Source organism: Anomaloglossus baeobatrachus, chromosome 6 (genome assembly GCF_048569485.1).
Source record: "Anomaloglossus baeobatrachus isolate aAnoBae1 chromosome 6, aAnoBae1.hap1, whole genome shotgun sequence".
NCBI lineage: Eukaryota > Metazoa > Chordata > Amphibia > Anura > Aromobatidae > Anomaloglossus > Anomaloglossus baeobatrachus.
In genome coordinates this window covers 496431740-496457444 of record NC_134358.1, presented here as the reverse complement: position 1 = coordinate 496457444, position 25705 = coordinate 496431740, and the positions used below count along the sequence as shown (strand labels likewise).

The window sequence follows — 25705 nt, the reverse complement described above, 5'->3', positions numbered from 1 at the left end:
CTGTCAGGCTGCCACTTGGTCTAGCCTGCATACCTTTTCGAAGCACTACCAAGTGCATGCTCATGCTTCGGCAGATGCGAGCTTGGGCAGACGCATCCTTCAGGCGGCTGTCGCCCATTTGTGAAGTTAGGCTCTGCCTACTTCTCAGTTTTTCTGTTTATTCCCACCCATGGACTGCTTTGAGACGTCCCAATGTCTGGGTCTCCCATAGGAACGATAAAGAAAAAGAGAATTTTGTTTACTTACCATAAATTCTTTTTCTTATAGTTCCGTATTGGGAGACCCAGCACCCTCCCTGTTGCCTGTTGGCAGTTTCTTGTTCCGCGTGTTATCACCGGCTGTTGTCGTAGACAGAGGCTCCGGTTGTTCCGGTGCTTGCTCTGTTTTTACTTGTGGGTGGCTATTCTCCTTCAGCTTTTGCACTAAACTGGCTAGATCTGGTTTCTTCAGGGGGTGTATAGGCTCAGAGGGAGGAGCTACACTTTTGAGTGTAGTACTTTGTGTCCTCCGGAGGCAGAAGCTATACACCCAATGTCTGGGTCTCCCAATACGGAACTATAAGAAAAAGAATTTACGGTAAGTAAACAAAATTCTCTTTTTTTTTTGCTGCAAAAGCGGATCCTGTTTTTGCAAAGAAAAACGCATACAAACGCATGTGTTATTTTGCAGGAGCCTGTCACTTGAAGTTTATGGGCGGGCATTGGAGTCATGTGATTGGGAGTGAGGGGAACTGAATGTGATAGACTGGGAGCCGGCATCTGACAGCTGCGGTAAGCTGTAACTAAGGTAAATAAGGGTAACTAAGCGAAGTGCTTTGCTTGAATACCCGATATTTACCTTGGTTACGAGCCCGCAGCTGCTAGGAGCCGGCTCCTTGCACACGTATCCAAGGTAAACATCAGGTAACTAAGTAGCGCTTTGCTTGGTTACCCGATATTTACCTTGGTTACGAACGTCCGCCAATCTCAGGCGGGGGAGAGGAGAGGGACTGATCACCCAAGGCTGGTTTCTGGGCATGCTCAGTAGAGCAAGCAGGATCCTGTCTATCAGAATGCCAGCGTTCACATGCGTTTGCAAGCAGTACAGTCAGGATCCAGCAATTTGCAGTATTTGGACGCAGCTCAAAAACGCTACAAGTAGCGTTTTTGAAAAAAGTTAAACTGCAAGTCGTTGGTCCTCACTATAACGCACGCAAATGCAGGTGAACGCATATTGATGCGAGTCCATTGCAAATGCATTGAAATGAAAACGCATTTGCACTGGATCCATTTTTGCATTAAAAGAACGTTCATGGCGCATGTTAAAAAAACGTAGTGTGAAAGCAGCCTTAGATCACATATTGGATCTTGATGAATGAACGATACAAGTGTTCCCTTCATTTTTGCAGCAGTGTAGATATTTAGAAATACTGGAAAGCATAGTGCATACCGCAACCAAGATTTCACTGTAAATGTAAATTACTACAGCTCAATACGACTGAGAACAATGCAGCAATTACAGAGTATACTGAAAGTTCATTGTAGTTTATATTCACCGGAAGTAACAGCAGACTGGCTTTTTTCAAGTCATTTTAATAGTGTTCTTTTAAAAAAAAAATAATTTCCCAGATAAATTTTGAAAATCAAATTGCATAAATGAACATAAAACTATACAGACAGCAACAGATTAAAAAAAAATGCCCCAAGCCTTGCAAAGCAAATGCAAAGTCAATGATAAAGTAACAGGGTGCTCCATTTCTAAAGAGTTAAAACTTGTCACGATTGAATTGTACAAACTTGTAAAAATACTGATGATATGATTTATATTAAAATAAAAAAACAGCTTAAAATGGTCTCCGATTCCTATATATCAAAGATGATTCAAGACCTTATTTAAAACAATTTGTAAAATCCGACCCCACCTCTCTAAAATGTTGCAGTAAATTGCACCTTAGTAGCTGGAAGCGGTTTGCTATGCTGACACCTAGTCCATTGCCTACATGCGCAACATGTTTTAAGAGACTGGCAATATTTTCCTTAAAATTGTATCATATTAAAATAGCAGCATACGGCTTGTAGTGCCTTTGAGTTTCTTGTAATCTTTGTGGACAGGTCTGGCTGTGTCTCCATCAGTTCTCCAGATGCCACTGCTGAGCTGGTGACCCATCGCAGATTGCCATGCCCACGTATCCTTTATGACTGAGGGAGTCCATGAGCTTCAAGCATTGACCGACTGAAACTTGATAGAGGCGGTTGTTTTTCTGGAGAAAGAATGCACGTCTGAGTAAGTCTGGTGTTTTCTTATTCACACAAGAAGCAATAAAAAGATCTTTCTTCATAAAATCAGTCACAAAGTGTACTATTCCCGGAATGTCAACCATATACTGGTGCCAACCCATGTCTATGGCAAGTTTAATGAGAGGTTTTCAGGACAACTAGCCAAGGGTGTAATCATAGTGACCAGCATCACACAATGCGCTGGCACCACACACAATTACGACATGCTTGGAATTTTTCTCGTTGGTACATAATCTAATTTCTGGCCAGAGACAATGAGGAAGATTGAAGAAAAAGCTGAAGCCTTCAGTTGTTTCTACTACTGGATTCAAGGGAGCAACTTATAGGAAGTGCCAGCACAAAAGGATAAATCAAGGGTGGAGATAGATGGAAAACATAAGTGGAAAGGACCACTGGCCTGTCACATGTCAATAAGCATGCACGCCCGGCAGGCATTGTGCACGCCCGGCAGGCATTGTGCACGCCCGGCAGGCATTGTGCACGCCCGGCAGGCATTGTGCACGCCCGGCAGGCATTGTGCACGCCCGGCAGGCGTGTGGGGTAGTAATGTCATCAGTGAGCAGTTCTGGATGGCTCCAGGTAACTCCTTTAGGTGAACTCAATGTGCATTTGAAACATTAACATTTGGTGCAACTTCAATATCTAACTCAACCTGTGCTGGTTAACAGGAACCAGTCGTGTCCCATATACCCTCTAACCTAGCAGAAGGGACATGTGTGGGCCCAAACTCCCTTCCTACTCATCCCTAGCTAATGATATTCTGTAAAAGCAATGTTTAAAAAAGGATTTATAAGTTATATTTTCCCTATGCTAATCAGGGCTGTGACTAGTCGCAAAGGCATTTTTTTTTTCGCCCCAACTAGTCTGCCGTCTTTCCGTGTTATCACGCTCCATAATTTACATGAGCCGACGTCACCAACAGAGCATAGAAATTTCGCACATGCGTGCATCTCATTCATGCAGTGTCGCTTGGCCTCTGCGACAGGGTGTATGCTTCCCGGCTTTAGAGGCACAATGTACATGGTCGGAAGTTCAGGAGACTTCGGATCACGGGCCGTGCGCTTGTGAAACCGTCAAGCATACACCTGGCTGAAAAGGCCAAGCGACGCTGAGGGTATGAGATTTACATAAGCTGGAGGGGACTTCAGTTCATGGAAATCATGGCATCATGCCCATAGGGGTGTCCTAACACAGAGAGAGGGCAGACTAGTCGGGGTGAAACAATGCTCTTGCGACTAGTCACAGCCGAAATTAGCAAAGGGAAAACATAACTTATCAATCCTTTTTTTTTTTTTTTTTTAAAACATTACTTTTACACAATACTATTAGATAGGGATGGTTAAGCAGGGATTTTTGACCCACACATGTCCCTGTTGCTAGGTTAGAGGGCACATGCGACACGACAGGTTCACTTTAAAGGGAATAAGATGGTGAATACAGAATTTTTCTCCTGTGTGTTTTTTTGTTTTTTTTTTGTCAAGGCAAAATCCACTGTTGATTATTTGATCATTTTGTTACCATAGTTCAAACCCAAGCACACAACAGCATTAATCTCAGCTTTATAGTCCCGAGTGATTATGAAAAGAGAATATACACTATAAGGTATACAAAATATACTTACACCAAACACCCACTGTTGTGATCCGCCAGATCCATGACATTTCATCAGTCGAGGAGGATCTGAGGATCGAGTCTCTGACATATCCAAACACAACAGATTACTCAGGACGAGCTCATGTTCTTCATTATACGTCCAGACCTGGAAATGTTACACAGATGAATTATCATTCTGCACCTTCGCTGGTTCTCAGTTCTAATATTCCTACAATAATTTGTATTTATGCCTTTGACATAGGTATTGTCTATATATATATATATATATATATATATATATATATATATATATATATATATATATATATATATATATATATATATATATATATAATCTACCTACAATATTGAGGCTGTGTCTATACATGGAAGTTACACTAGTGCATGGCTATATGAGGACTCTGCCTAATAGTCATCATTATTGTCTGTGATTGCTGCCCAATTACTAATCATTAAATGAGATAGAATACCACTAGGACTAGCACAGAATAAAAGCTGCAGATCTGGTGTAAAGATATTAGTGCTCTCCAGCACACTGTCACACCATAACACCATTACCTGGTCAGAATCATTAAAATCACAATCTTTGGCAACGACTAACCCTCCTTTCTGACTAGGATGACCCTGGGCCACAAGACACCGGTTTGTCTGCATGTTGATGAGCTGAAAAAGAAATCAAAGTGCTTTAGAGATTAAATTGTCTTGCGCAGGACCATTGCTACCTATAAACGTGCCATGGATTGGCTGACAGATGAGCAGACACTCGGTTATAGGTGGATCACATCTTTTACCAATCATCATTGACCTATTAGTTGCTTAATCTATGAGCTGTGCTGCTAAGGATGTGCAAATAGTATGAGGATAACCAATCAAAGCAATGATTGGGTTGGTATTCACCTTACTAACCCAAGTGATGTTTTTATTTGTGGCTAGCTTTCCAGTTTATCTGGGTGCCATGTACATTTATTTTGGGATTTTGGTTATCCCACTCTTCCACTAGGTTTTATACCATATTGAAGTGCGCTTCATCTAATTCAGATCAATGTACGCAAATTTCATTATATCGTGTCCTCATTTACATGTAATAAACCATGACGCTCTGTGTCTGATTTCAGTAAAACTTATGGGATTTTACGCAGGCCTGTGGAGTCAGTAAAAGCCAAACCTCCGACTCCAACTCCCTCATATACTTGAAACCAGACGTTTACATACATTATCTAAAGAAGACACATATACATATTTTTCTCAGTATCTGACATGAAATTAGAATAAACCTTTCCCGTTTTAGGTCAATTAGGAACCAAAATTATTTAATTTGCCAAATTACAGAATAATGAGAGAAAATGGTTTAAGGCATTTTTATTACTTCCTGCAAACTCAAAGAGCTTACATACATTATTAGTATTTGGGACCACTGTCCTTACACTGTATGACTAGAGTCAAATGTTTTTGATCTCCTTCCACAAACTTTTCACAATAGTTTTGAGGAATGGGCCCAAATTCCTACTGACAGAACTGGTGTAACTGAGCCATGTTTGTAGGTCACCTTGCTTGCACCTGCCTTTTCAACTTTGCCCATAAATTTTCAGTAGGATTGAGAACAGGGCTTTATGATGGCCACTGCAAAATATTGACTTTATTATCCTTAAGCCACTTTGTAACCAGTTTGGCAGTATGCTTCGGATCATTGTCTATTTGGAAGACCCATTTTCGCCCAAGCTTTAAGTCCCTGGCTGATGTCTTGAGATCATCTTCAGTATTGTCACATAATCTTTTTTCCTCATGATGCCATCTATTTTGTGAAGTGCACAAGTCCCTCCTGCAGCAAAAAAGAGAATTTTGTTTACTTACCGTAAATTCTTTTTCTTATAGTTCCGACATGGAAGACCCAGACCATGGGTGTATAGCTTCTGCCTCCGGAGGACACACAAAGTACTACACTAAAAAGTGTAGCTCCTCTCTCCTAGCATATACACCCCCTGGATAACCAAATATAGCCAGTTTAGTGCAAAAGCTGAAGGAGGACATCCACCCACAAGTAGAGATAGGTTCCGGTTGTTCCGAGTTTTGCTCTCTGTCTACAACAACAGCCGGTGAAAACACACGGAACAAGAAAACTGCCAACAGGCAACAGGGAGGGTGCTGGGTCTCCCATGTCGGAACTATAAGAAAAAGAATTTACGGTAAGTAAACAAAATTCTCTTTTTCTTCATCGTTCCTTATGGGAGACCCAGACCATGGGACGTCTCAAAGCAGTCCATGGGTGGGAAATAAACAGAAAACTGAGAAGTAGGCGAAACCTAACTTCACAAATGGGCGACAGCCGCCTGAAGGATGCGTCTGCCCAAGCTCGCATCTGCCGAAGCATGAGCATGCACTTGGTAGTGCTTCGAAAAGGTATGCAGACTGGACCAAGTGGCAGCCTGACAGACCTGCTGAGCCGTAGCCTGGTGCCTGAAAGCCCAAGAGGCACCGACAGCTCTGGTCGAGTGTGCCTTGATCCCCGGCGGGGGAGGCACTTGAGTACACTGGTAGGCATCGGAAATGGCCGACCTAATCCAACGAGCTAGGGTCGGCTTAGAAGCCGAGAGGCCCTTACGCCGACCAGTGGTCAGTACAAAAAGAGAGGTGCACCGCCTAAGAGCAGCAGTGCGAGACACATAGATCCGGAGCGCCCGCACCAGATCCAGAGTATGCAACGCTTTTTCAAAGCGATGAACAGGAGCCGGACAAAAAGGAAGGCAGGGAAATATCCTGGTTAAGGTGGAAAGGAGAGACCACCTTAGGAAGAAAGTCCAGAGTCGGACGGAGAACCACCTTGTCTTGATGAAAAACCAAAAAAGGTGACTCCGAAGAGAGCGCAGCCAAATCAGAGACTCTCCTGAGGGAAGTTATGGCCACTAGAAAGACCACTTTCTGTGAAAGACGATACAAGGAAACTTCCCTAAGAGGCTCAAAGGGGGGTTTCTGCAAAACCGTGAGAACCAAATTAAGGTCCCAGGGATCCAAGGGCCGCCGGTAAGGCGGAATGATGTGAGACGCACCCTGCATGAAGGTGCGGACCTGAGCCAGCCGAGCGAGACGCCGCTGGAACAGAACGGACAGAGCTGAGACTTGTCCCTTGAAAGAGTTGAGGGACAGACCTAGCTGCAGACCGGACTGTAGAAAAAAGACAGAAGGGTCGGCAAGGAGAAAGGCCAAGGAGGATGGTCGGTAGAGCGACACCAGGATAGGAAAATAACAAACAAAGAAAAACAAACAAAGAAACGTCCCTAAGTGGCTCAAAAGGGGGTTTCTGCAAGGCCGTGAGGACCAGATTAAGGTCCCAGGGATCCAGAGGCCGCCGGTAAGGCGGAATGATGTGAGATGCGCCCTGCATGAAGATGCGCACCTGAGCCAGCCGGGCGATACGCCGCTGGAACAACACTGACAGAGCCGAGACCTGTCCCTTGAGGGAATTGAGGGATAGTCCTAGCTGCAGACCAGACTGCAGGAAGGACAGAAGGGTTGGCAGGGAAAAAGGCCGGAAGAGCGACACCAGGACAGGAAAATTCTCCAGGTCCTGTGATATATCTTGGCCGAGGAAGACTTCCGAGCCCGAGTCATAGTGGAGATGACTTCAGGAGGGATACCAGAAGTCGTCAAGATCCAGGACTCAAGAGCCACGCCGTCAATCTGAGAGCCGCAGAATTCTGGCGGAAAAACGGACCTTGTGAGAGAAGGTCTGGGCGGTCCGGGAGGTGCCACGGCACCTCTACAGACAGATGGAGCAGGTCTGGGTACCAAGCTTGCCTGGGTCAGTCTGGAGCAATGAGGATGACCCGACGGCCCCCCATTCTGATCTTGCGCAGGACTCTGGGCAAGAGAGCTAGAGGGGGAAACACGTAAGCCAGACGAAACTGGGACCAATCTTGAACCAGCGCGTCCGCTGCAAAGGCCTGAGGATCGTGGGAGCGAGCCACGTAAACCGGAACCTTGTTGTTGTGCCGGGATGCCATTAGATCCACTTCCGGAGTGCCCCACGTGCGGCAGATTGTCCGAAACACTGCCGGATGCAGAGCCCACTCGCCGCTGTCCACGGCTTGACGGCTGAGATAATCTGCCTCCCAGTTTTACACGCCTGGGATGTGGACTGCGGATATGGTGGACTTGGAGTCCTCCGTCCACTGAAGGATGCGTTGAACCTCCAACATTGCCAGGCGGCTGCGTGTCCCGCCCTGGTGATTGATGTAGGCAACCGCTGTCGCGTTGTCTGACTGGACTCGAATGTGCTTGCCCGCCAACAGGTGGTGAAAGGCTACGAGAGCTAGGAGCACAGCCCTGATTTCCAGCACATTGATCGAGAGGGCTGATTCGGACGGAGTCCAAGTGCCCTGTGCTCGGTGGTGGAGATATACTGCTCCCCAGCCGGAAAGACTGGCATCCGTGGTGAGAATCACCCAGGACGGGGCCAGGAAAGAGCGTCCCTGAGACAGAGAGAGAGGCAGAAGCCACCACTGAAGGGAGCCCCTGGTCTGTGGCGACAGAGCCACCAACCTGCGCAAGGAAGAGGTTTGCTTGTCCCAACAGCGGAGAATGTCCAGCTGCAGAGGACGCAGATGGAACTGGGCAAAGGGAACCGCTTCCATTGACGCCACCATCTGACCCAGCACCTGCATTAGGTGCCTGATGGACTGACGGCGGGGTCTCAGCAGAGAGCGCACCGCCAGATGGAGAGACTGCTGTTTGACTATGGGCAACTTCACAAGTGCCGGCAGAGTCTCGAACTACATCCCCAGGTACGTGAGACTCTGGGTCGGAGTCAGAGTGGATTTGGGCAGATTGACAATCCACCCCAATTGGGCTAGAGTGGCAAGAGTGAGCGAGACACTCCGCTGACAGTCTGCACTGGATGAAGCCTTGACTAGAAGGTCGTCCAGGTAAGGAATCACTGCCAACCCCTGGAGGTGCAGAACCGCAACCACTGCTGCCATGACCTTGGTGAATACTCGAGGAGCCGTGGCTAACCCGAAGGGGAGAGCCACGAACTGGAAATGTTCCTTTCCGATTGCAAAACGTAGTCAACGCTGGTGTGAAACTGCAATTGGCACATGCAGATAGGCATCTCTGATGTCGATGGATGCCAGGAAATCTCCTTGGGTCATTGAGGCAATGACTGATCGCAGAGACTCCATGCGAAAATACCACACCTGAACATGCTTGTTGAGAAGCTTGAGATCCAGGATGGGCCGGAAGGAACCGTCCTTTTTGGGGACTAGGAAGAGATTTGAGTAGAAACCTCTGAACCGTTCCCTGGCGGGAACCGGTACAATTACTCCATTGGCCTGCAAGGATGCCACGGCCTGAGAGAAGGCGGCAGCCTTGGAGCAGGGGGGAGTTGACAGAAAAAAATCTGTTTGGCGGGCTGGAAGAGAATTCTATCCTGTAGCCGTGGGAGATGATATCCCGCACCCACTGATCGGAGACGTGTTGAAACCACACGTCGCCAAAGTGGGAGAGCCTGCCACCGACCAAGGAAGTTTCTGGCGCGGCCAGATAGTCAAGAGGAGGCTGCCTTGGTGGCAGCAGCTCCAGCGGTCTTCTGGGGACGCGGCTTCGTGCGCCAGTTGGGCTTCTGGTCCTTGGCTGAATTAGTGGACGAGGCCGAGGGCTTAGAGGACGACCAGTTGGAGGAACGAAAGGACGAAACCTCGACTGGTTCCTGCCCTGGACAGGTTTCCTGGCTATAGTCTGTGGCAAGGAAGTACTCTTCCCGCCAGTAGCCTCCTTAATAATCTCGTCCAATTGTTCACCGAACAGCCTGGACCCAGGAAATGGGAGCAAGGTACTTCTTTGAAGAAGCGTCTGCCTTCCACTCCCGAAGCCACAAGATCCTACGGATAGCGAGGGAATTAGCCGAAGCCACCGCAGTGCGGTGAGAAGCCTCCAGCATGGCAGACGTGGCGTAGGATGAAAAGGCCGAAGCCTGGGAAGTTAAGGCAACCATTTCAGGCATGGAGTCCCTGGTGAGGGAATGCATCTCCTCCAGAGAAGCAGAGATGGCCTTGAGAGCCCACACTGCTGCAAAAGATGGGGAGAAAGAGGCCCCTGCCACCTCATATACAGATTTGGCCAAAAGGTCAACCTGGCGGTCAGTGGGATCCTTAAGTGAGGTGCCGTCGGCCACTGATATGACTGTCCGGGCTGAGATTCTAGACACCGGAGGGTCTACCTTTGGAGAGTGAGCCCACTCCTTGACCACCTCAGGTGGAAAAGGAAAACGGTCATCAGAACCACGCTTTGGGAAGAGTTTGTCAGGACAGGCCCTGGGCTTGGCCACAGTGGCCTGAAAACTGGAGTGGTTAAAGAACACACTCCTTGTTCTCTTAGGCAAAGTAAACTGGTGCTTTTCTGCCAGAGAGGGTTGCTCCTCTGATACTGGCGGATTGAGGTCCAGTACAGAATTAATGGACGCAATCAAATCACTAACATCTGCTTCACCCTCGGTCAGATCAATGGGGCACATGGAGGTAGCATCCGAGCCCCCTGTAAAGGCATCGTCCTCGTCCTGCGAGTCAGCTCTGGAATCAGAGCTGCGGAACGAGGAAGGCGAGGGGACCCTGCGTCTCCTTTTAGGAGGACGGGGTCTGGGAGCAGGTGAAGAATCCTCTGTGAGCTCTGCAGAGCGAGCCGTAGCAGCAGAGGCACCCTGAGAAGGGGGCTGATGCATGCTCAGCAGAGTCCGGGACAAGTCTCCCATGGAGTCGGCAAAAGACTGGGAGATAGACTTAGAGAAGGATTCTACCCAAGCCGGGGGGGATCAACCACCAGGGCCGGAGCAGCCTGAGGGACCACTGGGGAGACTCCAGGCTGAGGCACCATCATGTTAGAGCAGGCATCACAATGTGGATATGTGCTCGGTTCAGGCAGTACGAGCTTACATGCAGTGCATATGGAGTACAGCCTTGCAGTCTTGCTCCTAGTGTGAGACATGCTGCTGAGGTGGGGGCTCTGAGCCAGAATGACCCCCAGAGAGTGTATAAGAAAGGTCCACAACCGGAGGTTGTGGCTTACCAGCCCGTTTGTGTGCCCTCCGGATCCCACAGCTCGGACCCCCAGACAGATTCAGAGATGCTGCAGTCAGCGCCGACCAGTCTACAGAACGCTGAGAAAATGGCGCCGGAGCGAGTATAGGGGGCGGGGCCTAGTCAAAGAGCGGGATCTGGAGGGCCAAGGAGATATACAGGGGAGGGAAACATCTTCTCAGAGAGGAGTGTCCTCCCCTATGCCGAACGGCCGGTGGGCGGAGCCGCACTGTCCCTCTGCATGACTGACATGCAGGGGCAGTGAAAACGAAAGTAAGGCGCAGGCGAAGCCGGGGCCTAAATTTTTCAATGCGGCCGGCGAGCAGGCACCCTCGGCGCGGTTCTCAGGTGAAAACCAGAGAACCGGCCGGAAATCACAGCAAAGTTAAATAACACACTCTCCCCACAATAAAAGTACAAGGGACCCCCCAATAACGTCTCAAATACTTAGCTTATGAGACGCAGGGCCAGGTCCCTGAGGGATGAGTGCTCCGTCCAGCAGGGTCCTGAAAGGGCTGCGGATGGAGTCCGGTCTCCTGCAAGGCAGTGAGAACCGTGTTGGCTCCCACTTCAAGCCAGAGCCCGAGGGATGGTGAAGGAGCGCGGCATGTAAGGCTCCAGCCTTGTAAATCAACCTTAACAGCACCGCCGACACAGTGGGGTGATAAGGGACATGCCGGGGGTCCAGACTTGGACCCGCTTTTCTTCAAACTCTTTAAAATCAAAAATCAGATGAGAATGCATGTGTGGATGTGTGCCTCCTGAACACAAAGCATTGAACTGGCTATATTTGGTTATCCAGGGGGTGTATATGCTAGGAGGGAGGAGCTACACTTTTTAGTGTAGTACTTTGTGTGTCCTCCGGAGGCAGAAGCTATACACCCATGGTCTGGGTCTCCCATAAGGAACGATGAAGAAATAACCCCACAACATGATGCTGCCACCCCCGTGTATCACAGTTGGGATGGTGATCTTAGGCTTAAGGTTCTCCCATTTTTCTTTTGACTTTGCAGAAATAAAAATGCTTTAAAAAAATTCTCTTATTCTGGCATTTGGCAAATATAAATAACTTTGGTTCCTAACGTACCTAAAATGGGAAAGGTTTATTCTGATGTCATGTCAGATACTGAGAAAAACATGCATTATAGAGAGTGAATGGAAGAAGGGAATTTTGTTTACTTACCGTAAATTCCTTTTCTTCTAGCTCCAATTGGGAGACCCAGACAGTGGGTGTATAGCTACTGCCCTCTGGAGGCCGCACAAAGAACTACACTCAAAAGTGTAAGGCCCCTCCCCTTCTGGCTATACACCCTCCCGTAGGAGTACAGATTCCTCAGTTTTAGTACCAAAGCAAGAAGGAGGAAAGCCAATAACAGTTTCAAAAACAAATTCAATCCGATAACATGATCGGAGAACTTAAGAAACAACATGAACAACATGTGCACCCGAAAAACGAAACCCTAAGAACAAATAGGGCGGGTGCTGGGTCTCCCAATTGGAGCTAGAAGAAAAGGAATTTACGGTAAGTAAACAAAATTCCCTTCTTCTTTTTCGCTCCTAATTGGGAGACCCAGACAGTGGGACGTCCAAAAGCAGTCCCTGGGTGGGTAAAAAGATACCACATGAACGGGCTGTCAGACAGCCTCTTCCTACAGGTGGGCCACCGCCGCCTGAAGGACCTGTCTACCTAGGCTGGCATCTGCCGAAGCGTAGGTATGCACTTGATAGTGTTTGGTAAACGTGTGCAGACTCGACCAGGTAGCCGCCTGGCACACTTGCTGAGCCGTAGCCTGATGCCGCAATGCCCAGGACGCACCCACGGCTCTGGTAGAATGGGCCTTCAGTCCAGATGGAATCGGAAGCCCAGCAGAACGGTATGTGTGAAGAATTGGTTCCTTGATCCACCGCGCCAGGGTGGATTTGGAAGCTTGCGATCCCTTATGCTGACCAGCGACTAGGACAAAGAGCGCATCAGAACGGCGTAGAGCCGCCGTGCGAGAAATGTAAATCCTGAGTGCTCTCACCAGGTCCAACAGATGTAAACCCTTTTCAAATTGGTGAACTGGATGCGGACACAAAGATGGTAAAGTGATATCCTGATTGAGATGAAAGGAAGAAACCACCTTGGGAGAAAACTCTGGAATTGGACGCAGTACTACCTTGTCTTGGTGAAACACCAGGAAGGGAGATTTGCAAGATAACGCCGCTAGCTCGGACACTCTTCGAAGAGACGTGACCGCCACAAGAAAAACTACCTTTTGTGAAAGCCGAGAAAGGGGAACCTCTTTCAAAGGCTCGAAAGGCGGCTTCTGGAGAGCAATGAGAACCTTGTTCAGATCCCAGGGTTCCAATGGCCGTCTGTAAGGAGGAACGATATGACAAACTCCTTGGAGAAAAGTGCGTACTTTAGAAAGCTGTGCCAAGCGCTTCTGAAAGAATACGGATAGCGCGGAGACTTGACCCTTAAGAGAGCTAAGCGACAAGCCTTTTTCCAACCCAGACTGCAGGAAGGAAAGAAAAGTTGGCAATGCAAATGGCCAGGGAGAAAACCCTTGAGCCACGCACCACGCTAAGAATATCTTCCACGTTCTGTGATAGATCTTAGCTGAGGATGGTTTTCTAGCCTGTCTCATTGTGGCAACAACTTCATGAGATAAACCTGAGGCCGCTAGGATCCAGGACTCAATGGCCACACAGTCAGGTTCAGGGCCGCAGAATTCAGATGGAAAAACGGCCCTTGAGACAGCAAATCTGGACGGTCTGGTAGTGTCCACGGTTGGCCTACCGTGAGATGCCACAGATCCGGGTACCACGACCTTCTTGGCCAATCTGGAGCGACGAGTATGGCTCGATGGCAGTCGGACCTGATTTTCCGGAGAACTCTGGGTAACAATGCTAGAGGTGGGAACACATAGGGGAGTCGGAATTGCGACCAATCCTGAACCAAGGCGTCTGCCGCCAGTGCTCGGTGATCGTGAGACCGTGCCATGAAAACTGGGACCTTGTTGTTGTGTCGTGACGCCATCAGATCGACGTCCGGCGTCCCCCAGCGGCAACAGATCTGCTGAAACACGTCCGGGTGAAGGGACCATTCTCCTGCGTCCATGCCCTGGCGACTGAGAAAGTCTGCTTCCCAGTTTTCCACGCCTGGGATGTGAACTGCGGATATGGTGGAAGCTCTGCTTTCCACCCACGTCAAAATCCGTTGGACTTCTTGAAAGGCTTGGCGACTGCGTGTTCCCCCTTGGTGGTTGATGTACGCCACCGCCGTGGAATTGTCCGACTGAATCCGAATCTGTTTGCCTTCCAGCCATTGTTGGAAGGCTCGCAGGGCAAGATAGATTGCTCTGATTTCCAGAACATTGATCTGCAGGGTGGACTCTTCTAGAGTCCACATCCCCTGAGCCCTGTGGTGGAGATACACCGCTCCCCACCCTGATAGGCTCGCATCCGTCGTGACCACTGCCCAGGACGGGGGAAGGAACGACTTTCCCTGTGACAATGAGGTGGGGAGAAGCCACCAACGCAGAGAGTCCTTGGCAGTCTGAGAGAGGGAGACAGTCCTGTCGAGGGACGTCGATTTCCCGTCCCATTGGCTTAGAATGTCCCATTGTAGAGGGCGCAGATGAAACTGCGCGAACGGGACTGCCTCCATTGCTGCTACCATCTTTCCTAGGAAATGCATGAGGCGCCTCAGTGAGTGCGACTGGTTCTGAAGGAGAGATTGCACTCCAGTCCGCAGCGAGCACTGCTTGTCCAGTGGAAGCTTCACTATCGCTGAGAGAGTATGAAACTCCATGCCAAGATAAGTCAGAGATTGGGTCGGGGTTAGATGAGACTTTGGAAAGTTGATAATCCACCCGAAACTCTGGAGAGTGTCTAGCGCCACTTTCAGACTGTGTTGGCATGCCTCTTGAGAGGGTGCCTTTATAAGCAGGTCGTCTAGATACGGGATGACCGAGTGACCCTGCGAGTGCAGAACAGCTACTACTGCTGCCATGACCTTGGTGAAGACCCGGGGGGCTGTTGCCAGACCGAAAGGTAACGCTACGAACTGCAGGTGTTCGTCGTGTATGACGAAGCGTAGGAAACGCTGATGCTCTGGTGCGATCGGCACGTGGAGATACGCATCTTTGATATCTATTGATGCTAGAAAATCTCCTTGAGACATTGAGGCTATGACGGAGCGTAGGGATTCCATCCGGAACCTCCTGACTTTTACGTGTCTGTTGAGCAACTTTAGATCCAGGACGGGCCGATACGATCCGTCCTTTTTTGGGACCACAAACAGATTGGAGTAAAAACCGTGACCTTGTTCCTGAAGAGGGACGGAGGTCACCACTCCTTCCGCTTTTAGAGCGGCCACCGCCTGCAACAGAGCATCGGCTCGGTCTGGTGGGGGAGAAGTTCTGAAGAAACGAGTTGGCGGACGAGAACTGAACTCTATCCTGTACCCGTGAGACAGAATATCCCTCACCCAACGGTCTTTGACGTGTGACAGCCAGATGTCGCCAAAGTGGGAAAGCCTCCCACCGACCGCGGGTGTGGGAATCGGAGACCTCAAGTCAGGAGGACGCCGTTTTGGCAACGGTTCCTCCGGCTGCCCTTTTTGGGCGTGACTGAGACCTCCAAGAATCTGAGCGTCTCTGGTCTTTTTGAGTCTTTTTTGACGATGCGAATTGGGACCTGCCCGGTCCTCGAAAGGACCGATAACCAGACTGACCCTTCCTCTGTTGGGGTCTGTTTTGTCTGTGTTGCGGTAAGGATGAGTCCTTACCCTTGGAGTGTTTGATGATTTCATCCAAACGCTCTCCAAACAATCGGTCACGAGAAAAAGGCAAATTGGTTAAGCACTTCTTGGAATGAGAATCTGCTTTCCAATGTCTCAACCACAGGGCCCTACGCAAAACAACGGAGTTGGCTGACGCCACTGCCGTGCGGCTTGTAGCGTCAAGAACAGCATTAATCGCGTACGACGCGAATGCCGCCATTTGCGAGGTCAATGGTGCTACCTGCGGGGCAAATGCACGTGTGACGGAGTCAACTCGCGCAAGCCCGGCTGAGATAGCTTGGAGTGCCCATACGGCTGCAAAAGAAGGCGCTAATGACGCTCCAATCGCTTCATAGATGGATTTCAGCCAGAGCTCCATCTGCCTGTCAGTGGCATCTTTAAGTGCCGCTCCATCTTCAACTGCAACCAAGGATCTAGCTGCAAGCCTGGAAATTGGAGGATCCACTTTTGGACACTGGGTCCAACCCTTGACCACCTCAGGGGGAAAAGGATAGCGTGTATCTTTAAGCCGTTTAGGAAAACGCCTTTCAGGATAAGCGTGGGGTTTCTGGATTGCGTCTCTAAAGTCAGCGTGGTCCAGAAAAGTGCTTAAAGTACGCTTAGGGTATCTGAAATGGATTCTCTCATGCTGCGAAGCTGACTCCTCCACAAGAGGAGCTGGTGGGGAAATATTTAACATCTTATTGATGTTAAATATAAGATCATTAACTATGGCGTCACCATCTGGTGTATCTAGATTGAGAGCGGTTCCAGGATCAGAATCCTGATCAGTTACGTCCGCCTCATCACCCATAGATTCATCTCGCTGGGATCCTGACCATTGAGATGAATGTGAAGGCCCGTCATAGCGAGCCCGCTTAGGCTGCCCGGGGCCATCGTCCGAGTCAGAGTCTTCACCCTGAGGTGTATATGCCCGTCCCGGAGCTTGGAGCTGAGGGGGACCAGGGGGCAATGATTGCACAGTGTCCGTGGCCTGAAGTACAGGCCTAGCTCGCAATGTGTCAAGAATTTGTGACATAGTGAGAGACATTCTGTCAGCAAAAGCTGCAAACTCAGTGCCTGTCACCTGGACAGCATTCACAGGTGGTACACCCTGGGTCACGTCCAGCAGAGGCCCCGGCTGTGCAAGCGCCGCAGGGGCCGAGCACTGCACACAATGGGGGTCCGTGGAGCCTGCCGGTAGAAAAGTCCCACATGCGGTGCAGGAAGCATATAATGTCTGTGCTTTGGCACCCTTGCGTTTTGCGGACGACATGCTGCTGGCTCTCTGAATGTGAGAGAGTCTATAGCCAAAGGGCGACCAGCGCTATGTAATACCAAGTATTTGTAGCAACAAAATACTAAGAATACTACTGGCACAAGAGGGGTGAGCCCTGAGGGCTGCTTACCGCCCGCTGAATAGCGGGTAAGAGGCTGCAGAATTCCTTGTCTGGGTCTCCCCGGCTCCCCTCTGCAGCTCAGCGTGTCAGCAGGAATGGCTGCCGGCGTCTGTGGAGAGGGGCGGTCCGTGGGAGTTCCCAAACAAAAGTGCGGGAAACAGTGTCCCCTCTGTGCCGATTGTGAGGGCTGGAGTATGTAAAAACGACTCCAGCCCTCAGCGCTGATGCACTGGCCAGCGTCCCGCCCCTCTCCTGACTGGCAGGTCTGGGGGCGGGAACGAACGGGAGCAGGCCGCAAAAGCCGGGGACTCGAGTTATCAGCGCGGCCGCCGTAAAAGCGCGGGCCGCGCTGAAGTCCCCGGCGCACCACAAGTGCCAGCCTCGCTGCAGTCCCAGCGGCCGGCATGACCGATTTCTAGATGTGGCCAGCGTCCCGCCCCTCTCCTGACTGGCAGGTCCGGGGGCGGGAACGAACGGAAGCAGGCCGCAAAAAGCCGGGGACTCGAGTTATCAGCGCGGCCGCCGTAAAAGCGCGGGCCGCGCTGAAGTCCCCGGCGCACCACAAGTGCCAGCCGCGCCGCAGTCCCAGCGGCCGGCGCGACCGATTCCTGGAAGTGTGCCTGCTTCAGCTAAGCTGAATGAGGCCATGGCACAAGCGCCGTAGCGCAGATGTCCCCCGGCGCACTACAACACCCAGCATGCTGCGGTGTGAGCGCCTGCACGGGGACACAGAGTACCTTGAGGATGCAGGGCCATGTCCCTGATGTACTCCGCTCCATCCAGCATCTTGTCCAGGGGCTGTAGATGGAGCCCGGTCTCAGTGCCTGGAGACCAGTAAATCCCACTTCACCCAGAGCCCTGTAAAAAGGGATGGGGAAGGAATCAGCATGTGGGCTCCTGCCGCCGTACCCGCAATGGGTACCTCAACCTTACAAACACCTCCGACATACAGTGGGGTGAGAAGGGAGCATGCTGGGAGCCCTGTTTATGGGCCCTCTTTTCTTCCATCCGACATAGTCAGCAGCTACTGCTGACTAAAAACAATGGAGCTATGCGTGCGTGTCTGACCTCCTTGCGCACAAAGCTAAAACTGAGGAATCTGTACTCCTACGGGAGGGTGTATAGCCAGAAGGGGAGGGGCCTTACACTTTTAAGTGTAGTTCTTTGTGCGGCCTCCAGAGGGCAGTAGCTATACACCCACTGTCTGGGTCTCCCAATTAGGAGCGAAAAAGAAACTTCTAGCGTCGTGTGTGTGTGTATGTGTGTGTGTTTGTGTGTGTGTGTGTTTGTGTATACAGGTCACCAATTTTCTAGTTAAAAATATGACTGACGAAAGCAATGCGAGAAAATCTAACCAATGTTAGTCAATGAGTTGAAGCAGATGGTCAGTTTTTTTTTTCTCATCCAGATTCTGAATGAGAAAAAAGTTGCAGCATGCTGCAAGTGGAAGCCGAAATCGTGTGAGACTCGCCAATACAAGTCAATGAGTGCGAGAGAGAAAACAGACGCCACATGGACAGCACACAGATCATCATAGTGGCGTCCAACTTTTCAGGAGGGGAATGGGACAGATTTTTCATATGCTCGTGCGACTTCAGCCTAAAAGGTGCTATTGACATGAATTTTTCATTCGATGTCGGTAACAACCCATCCAATCTACACATTCAAAGAAATAAAACCATAGATGTTGTTAAGTTAAGTGTAATAACGAAAAATTACTCTGGAAAAAAGTATTGAACACATGAAAAAAGAGGAGGAGTGAAAAGCATTATCAGAATAGTTGTCCAAGAGCCAATAATCACCTGTAGAGATCTACAGAAAGACCTGGAATAGCAGGTACAATTGTTTAAAAGAAAAAAATATAAGTATTACACTCAACCCCCATGGCCTGTAAGAACGCTCACCATGCAAAACTCCATTGCAGAACAAAATGCATGTTCACGTGCCTTCAATTTCTGGTTTCATCTGACCAGACTATATTCTCCCAGTATTTCACAGGCTTGTCTAAATGTTGTTGAGCAAACAAACTCTTTGGATGCCAAAATACACACTATGTTTAGAGGTCAAAATGCACTGCACAGCACCACAAAAACACAATGTCAACAGTGAAGTTTGGAAGTGGGAACCTCATGGTGTCAGGCTGTTATTCAATATACGGCACTGGCAAACTTCATATAATTGAAGGAAGGATGGATGGATGGACAAATGGACTGAGACATTATTGATAAAAATCTGCCGCCATCTACCAGGATGATGAAGATGAAACGAAGATGGATATTTCAACCAGACAATGATCCCAGAACACACAGCCAAGGAAACTCTGAATTGGTTTCAGAGAAAGAAAATAAAACTACCAGAATGGTCCAGCCAATCACCTGACCAGAACCTAATAGAAAATGTATAGAAGGAACTAAAGCTCAGAGATCATAGAAGGAGCCCAGGGGACCTCCTGGATTTGAAGAGTTTGTGTGGAAGAATGGGCCAAACTCACACCTGAGCAATGCATGCAACTAGTTTCTTCATACAGAAGGAGTTTTGAAGCTGTCATTACCAATAAAGGATTCTGTACGAAGTATTAATTATAATTTTAGTAAGTTTATTCAATACTTTTTCCATGTGTTATTTCTCATTATTACACATCACTAAATTTATGGACATCTATGGTTTGATTTCTTTGCCTGTGTGGACTGAATGAGTTGCTACCGACATCTTTGTGAAAATTCATGACAATAGCACCTTTAAACATACATTTACTTAGAAAATCTTTTGCTTGTTACAGGAGTGCTGATTTTTTTTTTTTTTTTGCTCATCTTTATTTATACAACTATTCCGCACAATTGCAATAGTACATATAGAAAGCTTGGCAGAAAATCATCTTACCCTCCCACGTTTTAGGATTTTGGGCCGCTTTTGGCCTCTATTGACGAATACAGGTGGTTGGGCTTTGGCATTAGGACCAGAAATTTGCATCTCAGGGTAAATATTATCCAGATACCACTTGAAGGACTTGCAATTTAATCTGTTCCTCAAGGCGACTCGCTCACTGATGTCTCCGTAATCTCTGCTCCTGAGCTCAGGTCTGAGGACAAAATACTGCTCCTGGTCAGAAAAGAAAGGTCATAAAAGGTAAGGAAACCTCAGTACTCAGGACGGTCACTTAAACTGTAGTTCAGAACTCCTACTTTTTACGCAGCAAGTAAAAATATCAATTATCTAAATAATCATAAAAAACTTAGGCTATGGGTACTATTCATATAATTGCATGAAAAACTAAGTGAACCCTTTGATAACAATCAGACCACACTTCAAAGTTGTGCAATGAACTATTAAAGTAGTAATTATAGGCAAACACAGCTAATTACTTATAAGACTGACACTAATAACACAAACGGTTGTTCTGTTGAAGTCTTTTATTGACCATATGAAATGAACATGAAGAGCAGCTAGATACATTATCTACAAATGGAGACAATTCAAGACTGTTGCTGCTATTGTGGGCGGTTTGTTCAGATTACTCCAAAAACACAATGGTGAATCAGCAAAGGGAGAAGACCCCAAGACATACTGAAACGCTACAAACTCCAAAAACCTGTTAGGCATCCAATATTAGGAAAGAAAACACTTAAAGGGGTATTCTTAAGTTCTTAAATTGAGTTAGACAGCATGAAAAGAAACAAGTTTGTAATTGACTTTCTTTTTCTATCTGCTGTCATTCTCTTGCAATGAGAGCTTTTATCTTTTATAGTGTAAAGCTGCTTTCCATACAGCTTGGCTTACAGACTCTGGCAGAGGATGTGCAGTTAACTCTTAACATCCCAGGCAGATCTATCCAGCCTACTGATTGCTGTTGAACAGTTAGCTTCTCACCTCCCCCCTTTCTCCTCTCCACCTCATCTTCTGAATAAATGCAGTCATAAATCACCAGCCTAGCCTCTGCTTATCACTACTTTTCGCTGGCTCTCTGTGTGCTTGTTCAAATGCCCTGTTTTCGCTAGGTATAAAAGTAGCGCTTAGAGTGTATACTTCTGGACAAATCACTAAGGGCTGAATGTGTTTTTCGGGTCAGTGTTCCAGTTTTGATGTCCGTTTCACTGGTACGTGTGACATCCGTGTGATGGCGTATGCTCGCCTTGCGTGCGTGTTGAATGTCTGTGTATGCGTGAGATACGTACGTGTCATGTCCGTGTTCAGTCCGTTTGTCTTGATCCGTTTTTGATGGAAAAGGACATTGAAAATGCCTAATCATAAGATTCTGGTGTGTCTAATTGGACTATCAGCTGCCATAATCACTACTAATTGGTAACCTTTGTTTAAACTCATTTAAAATAGCTTAATAGCTCGATAGACAGACACAAAGATGTCTCTTTCAAATGAGTGTACTATGTATCTACTCTGATTTCAAGGAGATTTGGTTTACGGCGCCATATGCTAGATTTTAAACCAACAAGTGAGAAAAAGATGTGGATCCACCACCTAGTCATGCTACGCAATACACGTTATACGGATGGTACGGATAGCACACGTACATGCTACGTGTCACGTACGTGCATGCACGGACCCATTGACTTTAGTGGATCCGTGTCTGCGTGATGCCGGAGAAACACGGACATGTCAGCCGTGTGAAAAAAATGCACACACGTACAATGCACACGGACACACGTTCCACGTGGCTTTAAGTGTGTGCCTGTTACCATAGGGTAACATTGGTGCACGTGTGCTCGTGCCGCCGGTACATGTAAAAACGTACCAAACACGTACCGGCGGCACGGAAGTGTGTTGCAGGCCTTACACAGTGTGTTCTGTGAATGATATGAATGGTTTGTGTTTTATTAGCTTACAGTGTTATCAAACTTACAATTATAGACAATCACACCATGTTTAATAAGTAGTCAATGCAGAAATACAGGTAATCCCCAAGGTTTCACTTACTCCTACATTGAAATGTATGAAGAAGGTTCTACTAAGCGTCACTGTGGAAGATTTTCTCTCCTGTGACTCAAAATATTGGCATAAAGTGCAATTTTTAGTCTGAGGATACCTCTGACTGTTTTCAGCAAAACTGAAACTGAAAAAGTAAGCAACTGATTAATGATTCAAAGAGTAAGACCACCCTGCGGCCATAGGATCAATATCAATAATGTAAAAAAATAAAATAAAATGCAAAGTTATATAAATCCAAAATACAATACAAATATAAAATACCTTGTAGTCATCCATCCAAACATGGGCCAGTCTTAAAGAATTATGAGCCATAGTGTCATGGCCGCCAGGTGATCCATATGGACGTCTTTTCCGGAATATATGCCCAACCCTGGAGCAAGGTACAATGAGTAGACTTCCACCGCACATCCAGATCTGAACAGGATATAAAATATCATTAAAACCCATAAGAGCTGAGTCTATACATGACATGACTTCCCGAACTACTGACCAATGAATAAAAATTGAAAAAGGCCTGTAATAAGCATCTGATGAATGAGATCCCCCGCTGTAAAAGACGTCTGATCGATAACATTTTCCATTTACTATTGAACTGCTTTATTTTCACTGGCCAATTCTTGTAGCAAATGCTCATAAAAGAGCAAATCAGATCAATCAGCTAGGGCGAATGATTGGGTTAGAGAGTCGCAGCTTAATGGCTGATAAATAATACGGGGAAACAAAATCCCCTACAGGGAAACACATGTACCATAAATGTGGAAAATGCGATGTATAAGATTACGCTTCTATTAGGTGAAAAGGAAATATTATGTAGCAATCGGATTATCGATCTATATAGTAGTATTCCAAATGTTTCCAAGTTACCCGAAATGATATCTCCAGGTTTTCTCCACCCCAAATGTCCATACCGCTGTCATATTGCCCCAGCGTGTTAAAATACTCTCTATCCATTGCAAAAAGTCCTCCAGCCATCGTGGGAGATCTGCAATATAGAAGAAATGCTCATGAACAAAAATCGAATACACAGGCAGAATTTAGATGTGACTTTTTGGAAGATAAATCCAAATGTTAAAGGAGTTTTCTAGAGCGAAAAGGAAATGTGTCCTTAGAATATGACAGTTTAAAATCAGATCTTCTTTGTCGCTCTATTGGGAGACCCAGACAATTGGGTGTATAGGCTATGCCTCCGGAGGCCGCACAAAGTATTACACTTAAAAGTGTTAAGCCCCTCCCCTTCTGCCTATACACCCCCCGTGCTCCCACGGGCTCCTCAGTTTTTTGCTTTGTGCGAAGGAGGTCAGACACGCACGCACAGCTCCACAGATTGGTCAGCAGCAGCTGCTGACCATGTCGGATGGAAGAAAAGTGGGCCCATATAGGGCCCCCAGCATGCTCCCTTCTCACCCCACTCTTGTCGGCGGTGTTGTAAGGTTGAGGTATCCATTGCGGGTACGGAGGCTGGAGCCCACATGCTGTTTTCCTTCCCCATCCCCCTCAGGGCTCTGGTGGAAGTGGGATCCTATCGGTCTCCAGGCACTGAGACCGTGCTTCATCCACAACTCCTGTGGAGCCTGCTGGATAGGAGCCGGGTATCGTTCAGGGACATGGCCCTGCTACTTGGAGGTACTCTGTATCCCGGTGGGGACCGCGCACAGCAACACTCCAGCTTTGCTGGGTGTGCTAGTGCACCGGGGACCGCGGCGCTGACCGGGTTAATAGGTGCCATTACACACTCAGCGTTGCTGAGTGTGTTTATGTATAGGGACTGCCGCACTGACCGCCGCTGCCATGGAATCACTGCGGCGCGGCTGGGACTTGTAGTGCGCCGGGGACTTCCACGCCGGCCGCGCTTTTACGGCGGCCGCGTTTATTACTAGAGTCCCCGGCTTTTTGCGGCCTAGTTACTTTCCTCCCACCCCCAGCCCTGACAGGCAGGGGAAGGGCGGGACGCTGCTCAGAACGAGCAGCACTGAGGGCTGGAGCATGCTTTGCATACTCCACTCCCCTCACTGTGCACAGTGCAGGCACCAGTTCCCGCTCTTTCTGGGTCACGCCCACGGCTCCCTCCTCTCCTCAGGACGCATTCCTGTCAGCTCCTCGGAGCTGCAGAGGGGGACAAAGTCTGGGAGTCCCAGGCAGGGACTCTGGTGGCCTCACAACCGCTTTAAGCGGGTGATAAGCAGCACCTGTGGTGCTAGCCCCATTGTGCAGTAGTGTAACATTATATGTTTATTTTACACTGTATAGTGCACAGTTGATTTCTGGCTATATACCCTATTGTGTTGCTCAGGGAAGATAATAGCATGGCGCCCACGAAAGGCAGGGGTGCCATAACACAGGCTTATTATGTTGCCTGCGCCGCATGTACGACCCCGCTACCGACAGGTTCCACTGACCCTCATTGTGTGCACTGTTCGGCCCCTGTGGCACTTGCTCAGCCAGAGCCTCTGCTAGGGGGGGCCCAGGGGGAGCCACCTGCTAACACTGTTCAGGTGACAGGGACGGAGTTTGCAAAACTCTCTGAGACTATGGCTAAGATACTAGAAGCCTTGCAGGCCAGGCCGGTATCTCAGCACAGGGACTCTGTTGAATCTTTGTTCCCTGGCCCACCTCAGCTGGACCAACAAGGTCCTCCCGGGGTATCTCATGGATCCCAAGCTGAGGGTTCTGACACAGACCCCAGCCCCAGACCGACTAAGCGAGCTCGCTTAGATTTTCCCTCGACATCTTCATATTGTGCAGGGTCTCAGAGGGGGGAAGCTCTGGTTGATGATGCGGAGACAGCTGATCAGGATTCTGATCCTGAGGCCGCTCTCAATCTTGATACTCCGGACGGGGACGCCATAGTGAACGACCTTATTGCGTCCATCAATCGTATGTTGGATATTTCTCCCTCAGCTCCTCCGGTGGAGGAGTCAGCTTCCCAGCAGGAGAAATTCCGTTTCAGGTTTCCCAAGCGTACACCGAGTATTTTTCTGGACCACTCTGATTTCAGAGAGGCAGTCCAGAATCACCATGCTTGTCCAGATAAGCGTTTTTCTAAGCGCCTTAAGGATACACGTTATCCCTTTCCCCCTGACGTGGTCAAAAGTTGGGCTCAGTGTCCCAAAGTGGATCCTCCAATCTCCAGACTGGCAGCTAGATCCATACTTGCAGTGGAAGATGGGGCGTCACTCAAGGATGCCACTGACAGGCAGATGGAGCTCTGGTTGAAATCCATCTATGAAGCTATCGGCGCTTCTTTTGCCCAAGCATTCGCAGCCGTATGGGCGCTACAAGCTATCTCAGCAGGTCAAGCGCAAATTGACGCAGCCACACGCACGTCCGCGCCACAGGTGGCGTCCATAACCACTCAGACGTCGGCATTTGCGTCTTACGCTATTAATGCTGTCCTGGACTCTGCGAGCCGTACGGCGGTTGCAGCCGCCAATTCGGTGGTACTCCGCAGGGCCTTGTGGCTACGGGAATGGAAGGCAGATTCTGTTTCCAATAAGCGCTTAACCAGTTTGCCAATTTCTGGCGACCGATTGTTTGGCGAGCGTTTGGATGAAATCAAACAATCCAAGGGAAAGGATACATCCTTACCCCAGCCCAAACCGAACATACCCCAACAGAGGAAGGGGCAGTCGAGGTTTCGGT

The 25705-nt window shown here is 48.5% G+C and overlaps 1 protein-coding gene across 1 annotated transcript in view; it reads right to left on the bottom strand.

Moving 5' to 3' along the window:
• Positions 1-1561: 1561 nt before the first annotated feature.
• Positions 1562-25705, bottom strand: part of GALNT11 (polypeptide N-acetylgalactosaminyltransferase 11) — a 66903-nt gene continuing 42759 nt past the window's right edge. The window contains exons 7-12 of the mRNA XM_075315423.1: positions 22931-23048; positions 22328-22480; positions 20006-20224; positions 4449-4553; positions 3898-4035; positions 1562-2239 (exon numbers count right to left, since the gene is read on the bottom strand). Coding sequence (XP_075171538.1) covers positions 2108-2239; positions 3898-4035; positions 4449-4553; positions 20006-20224; positions 22328-22480; positions 22931-23048 — 865 coding nt within the window. The 3' untranslated portion in view covers positions 1562-2107. The remainder of the gene's footprint in view (positions 2240-3897; positions 4036-4448; positions 4554-20005; positions 20225-22327; positions 22481-22930; positions 23049-25705) is intronic.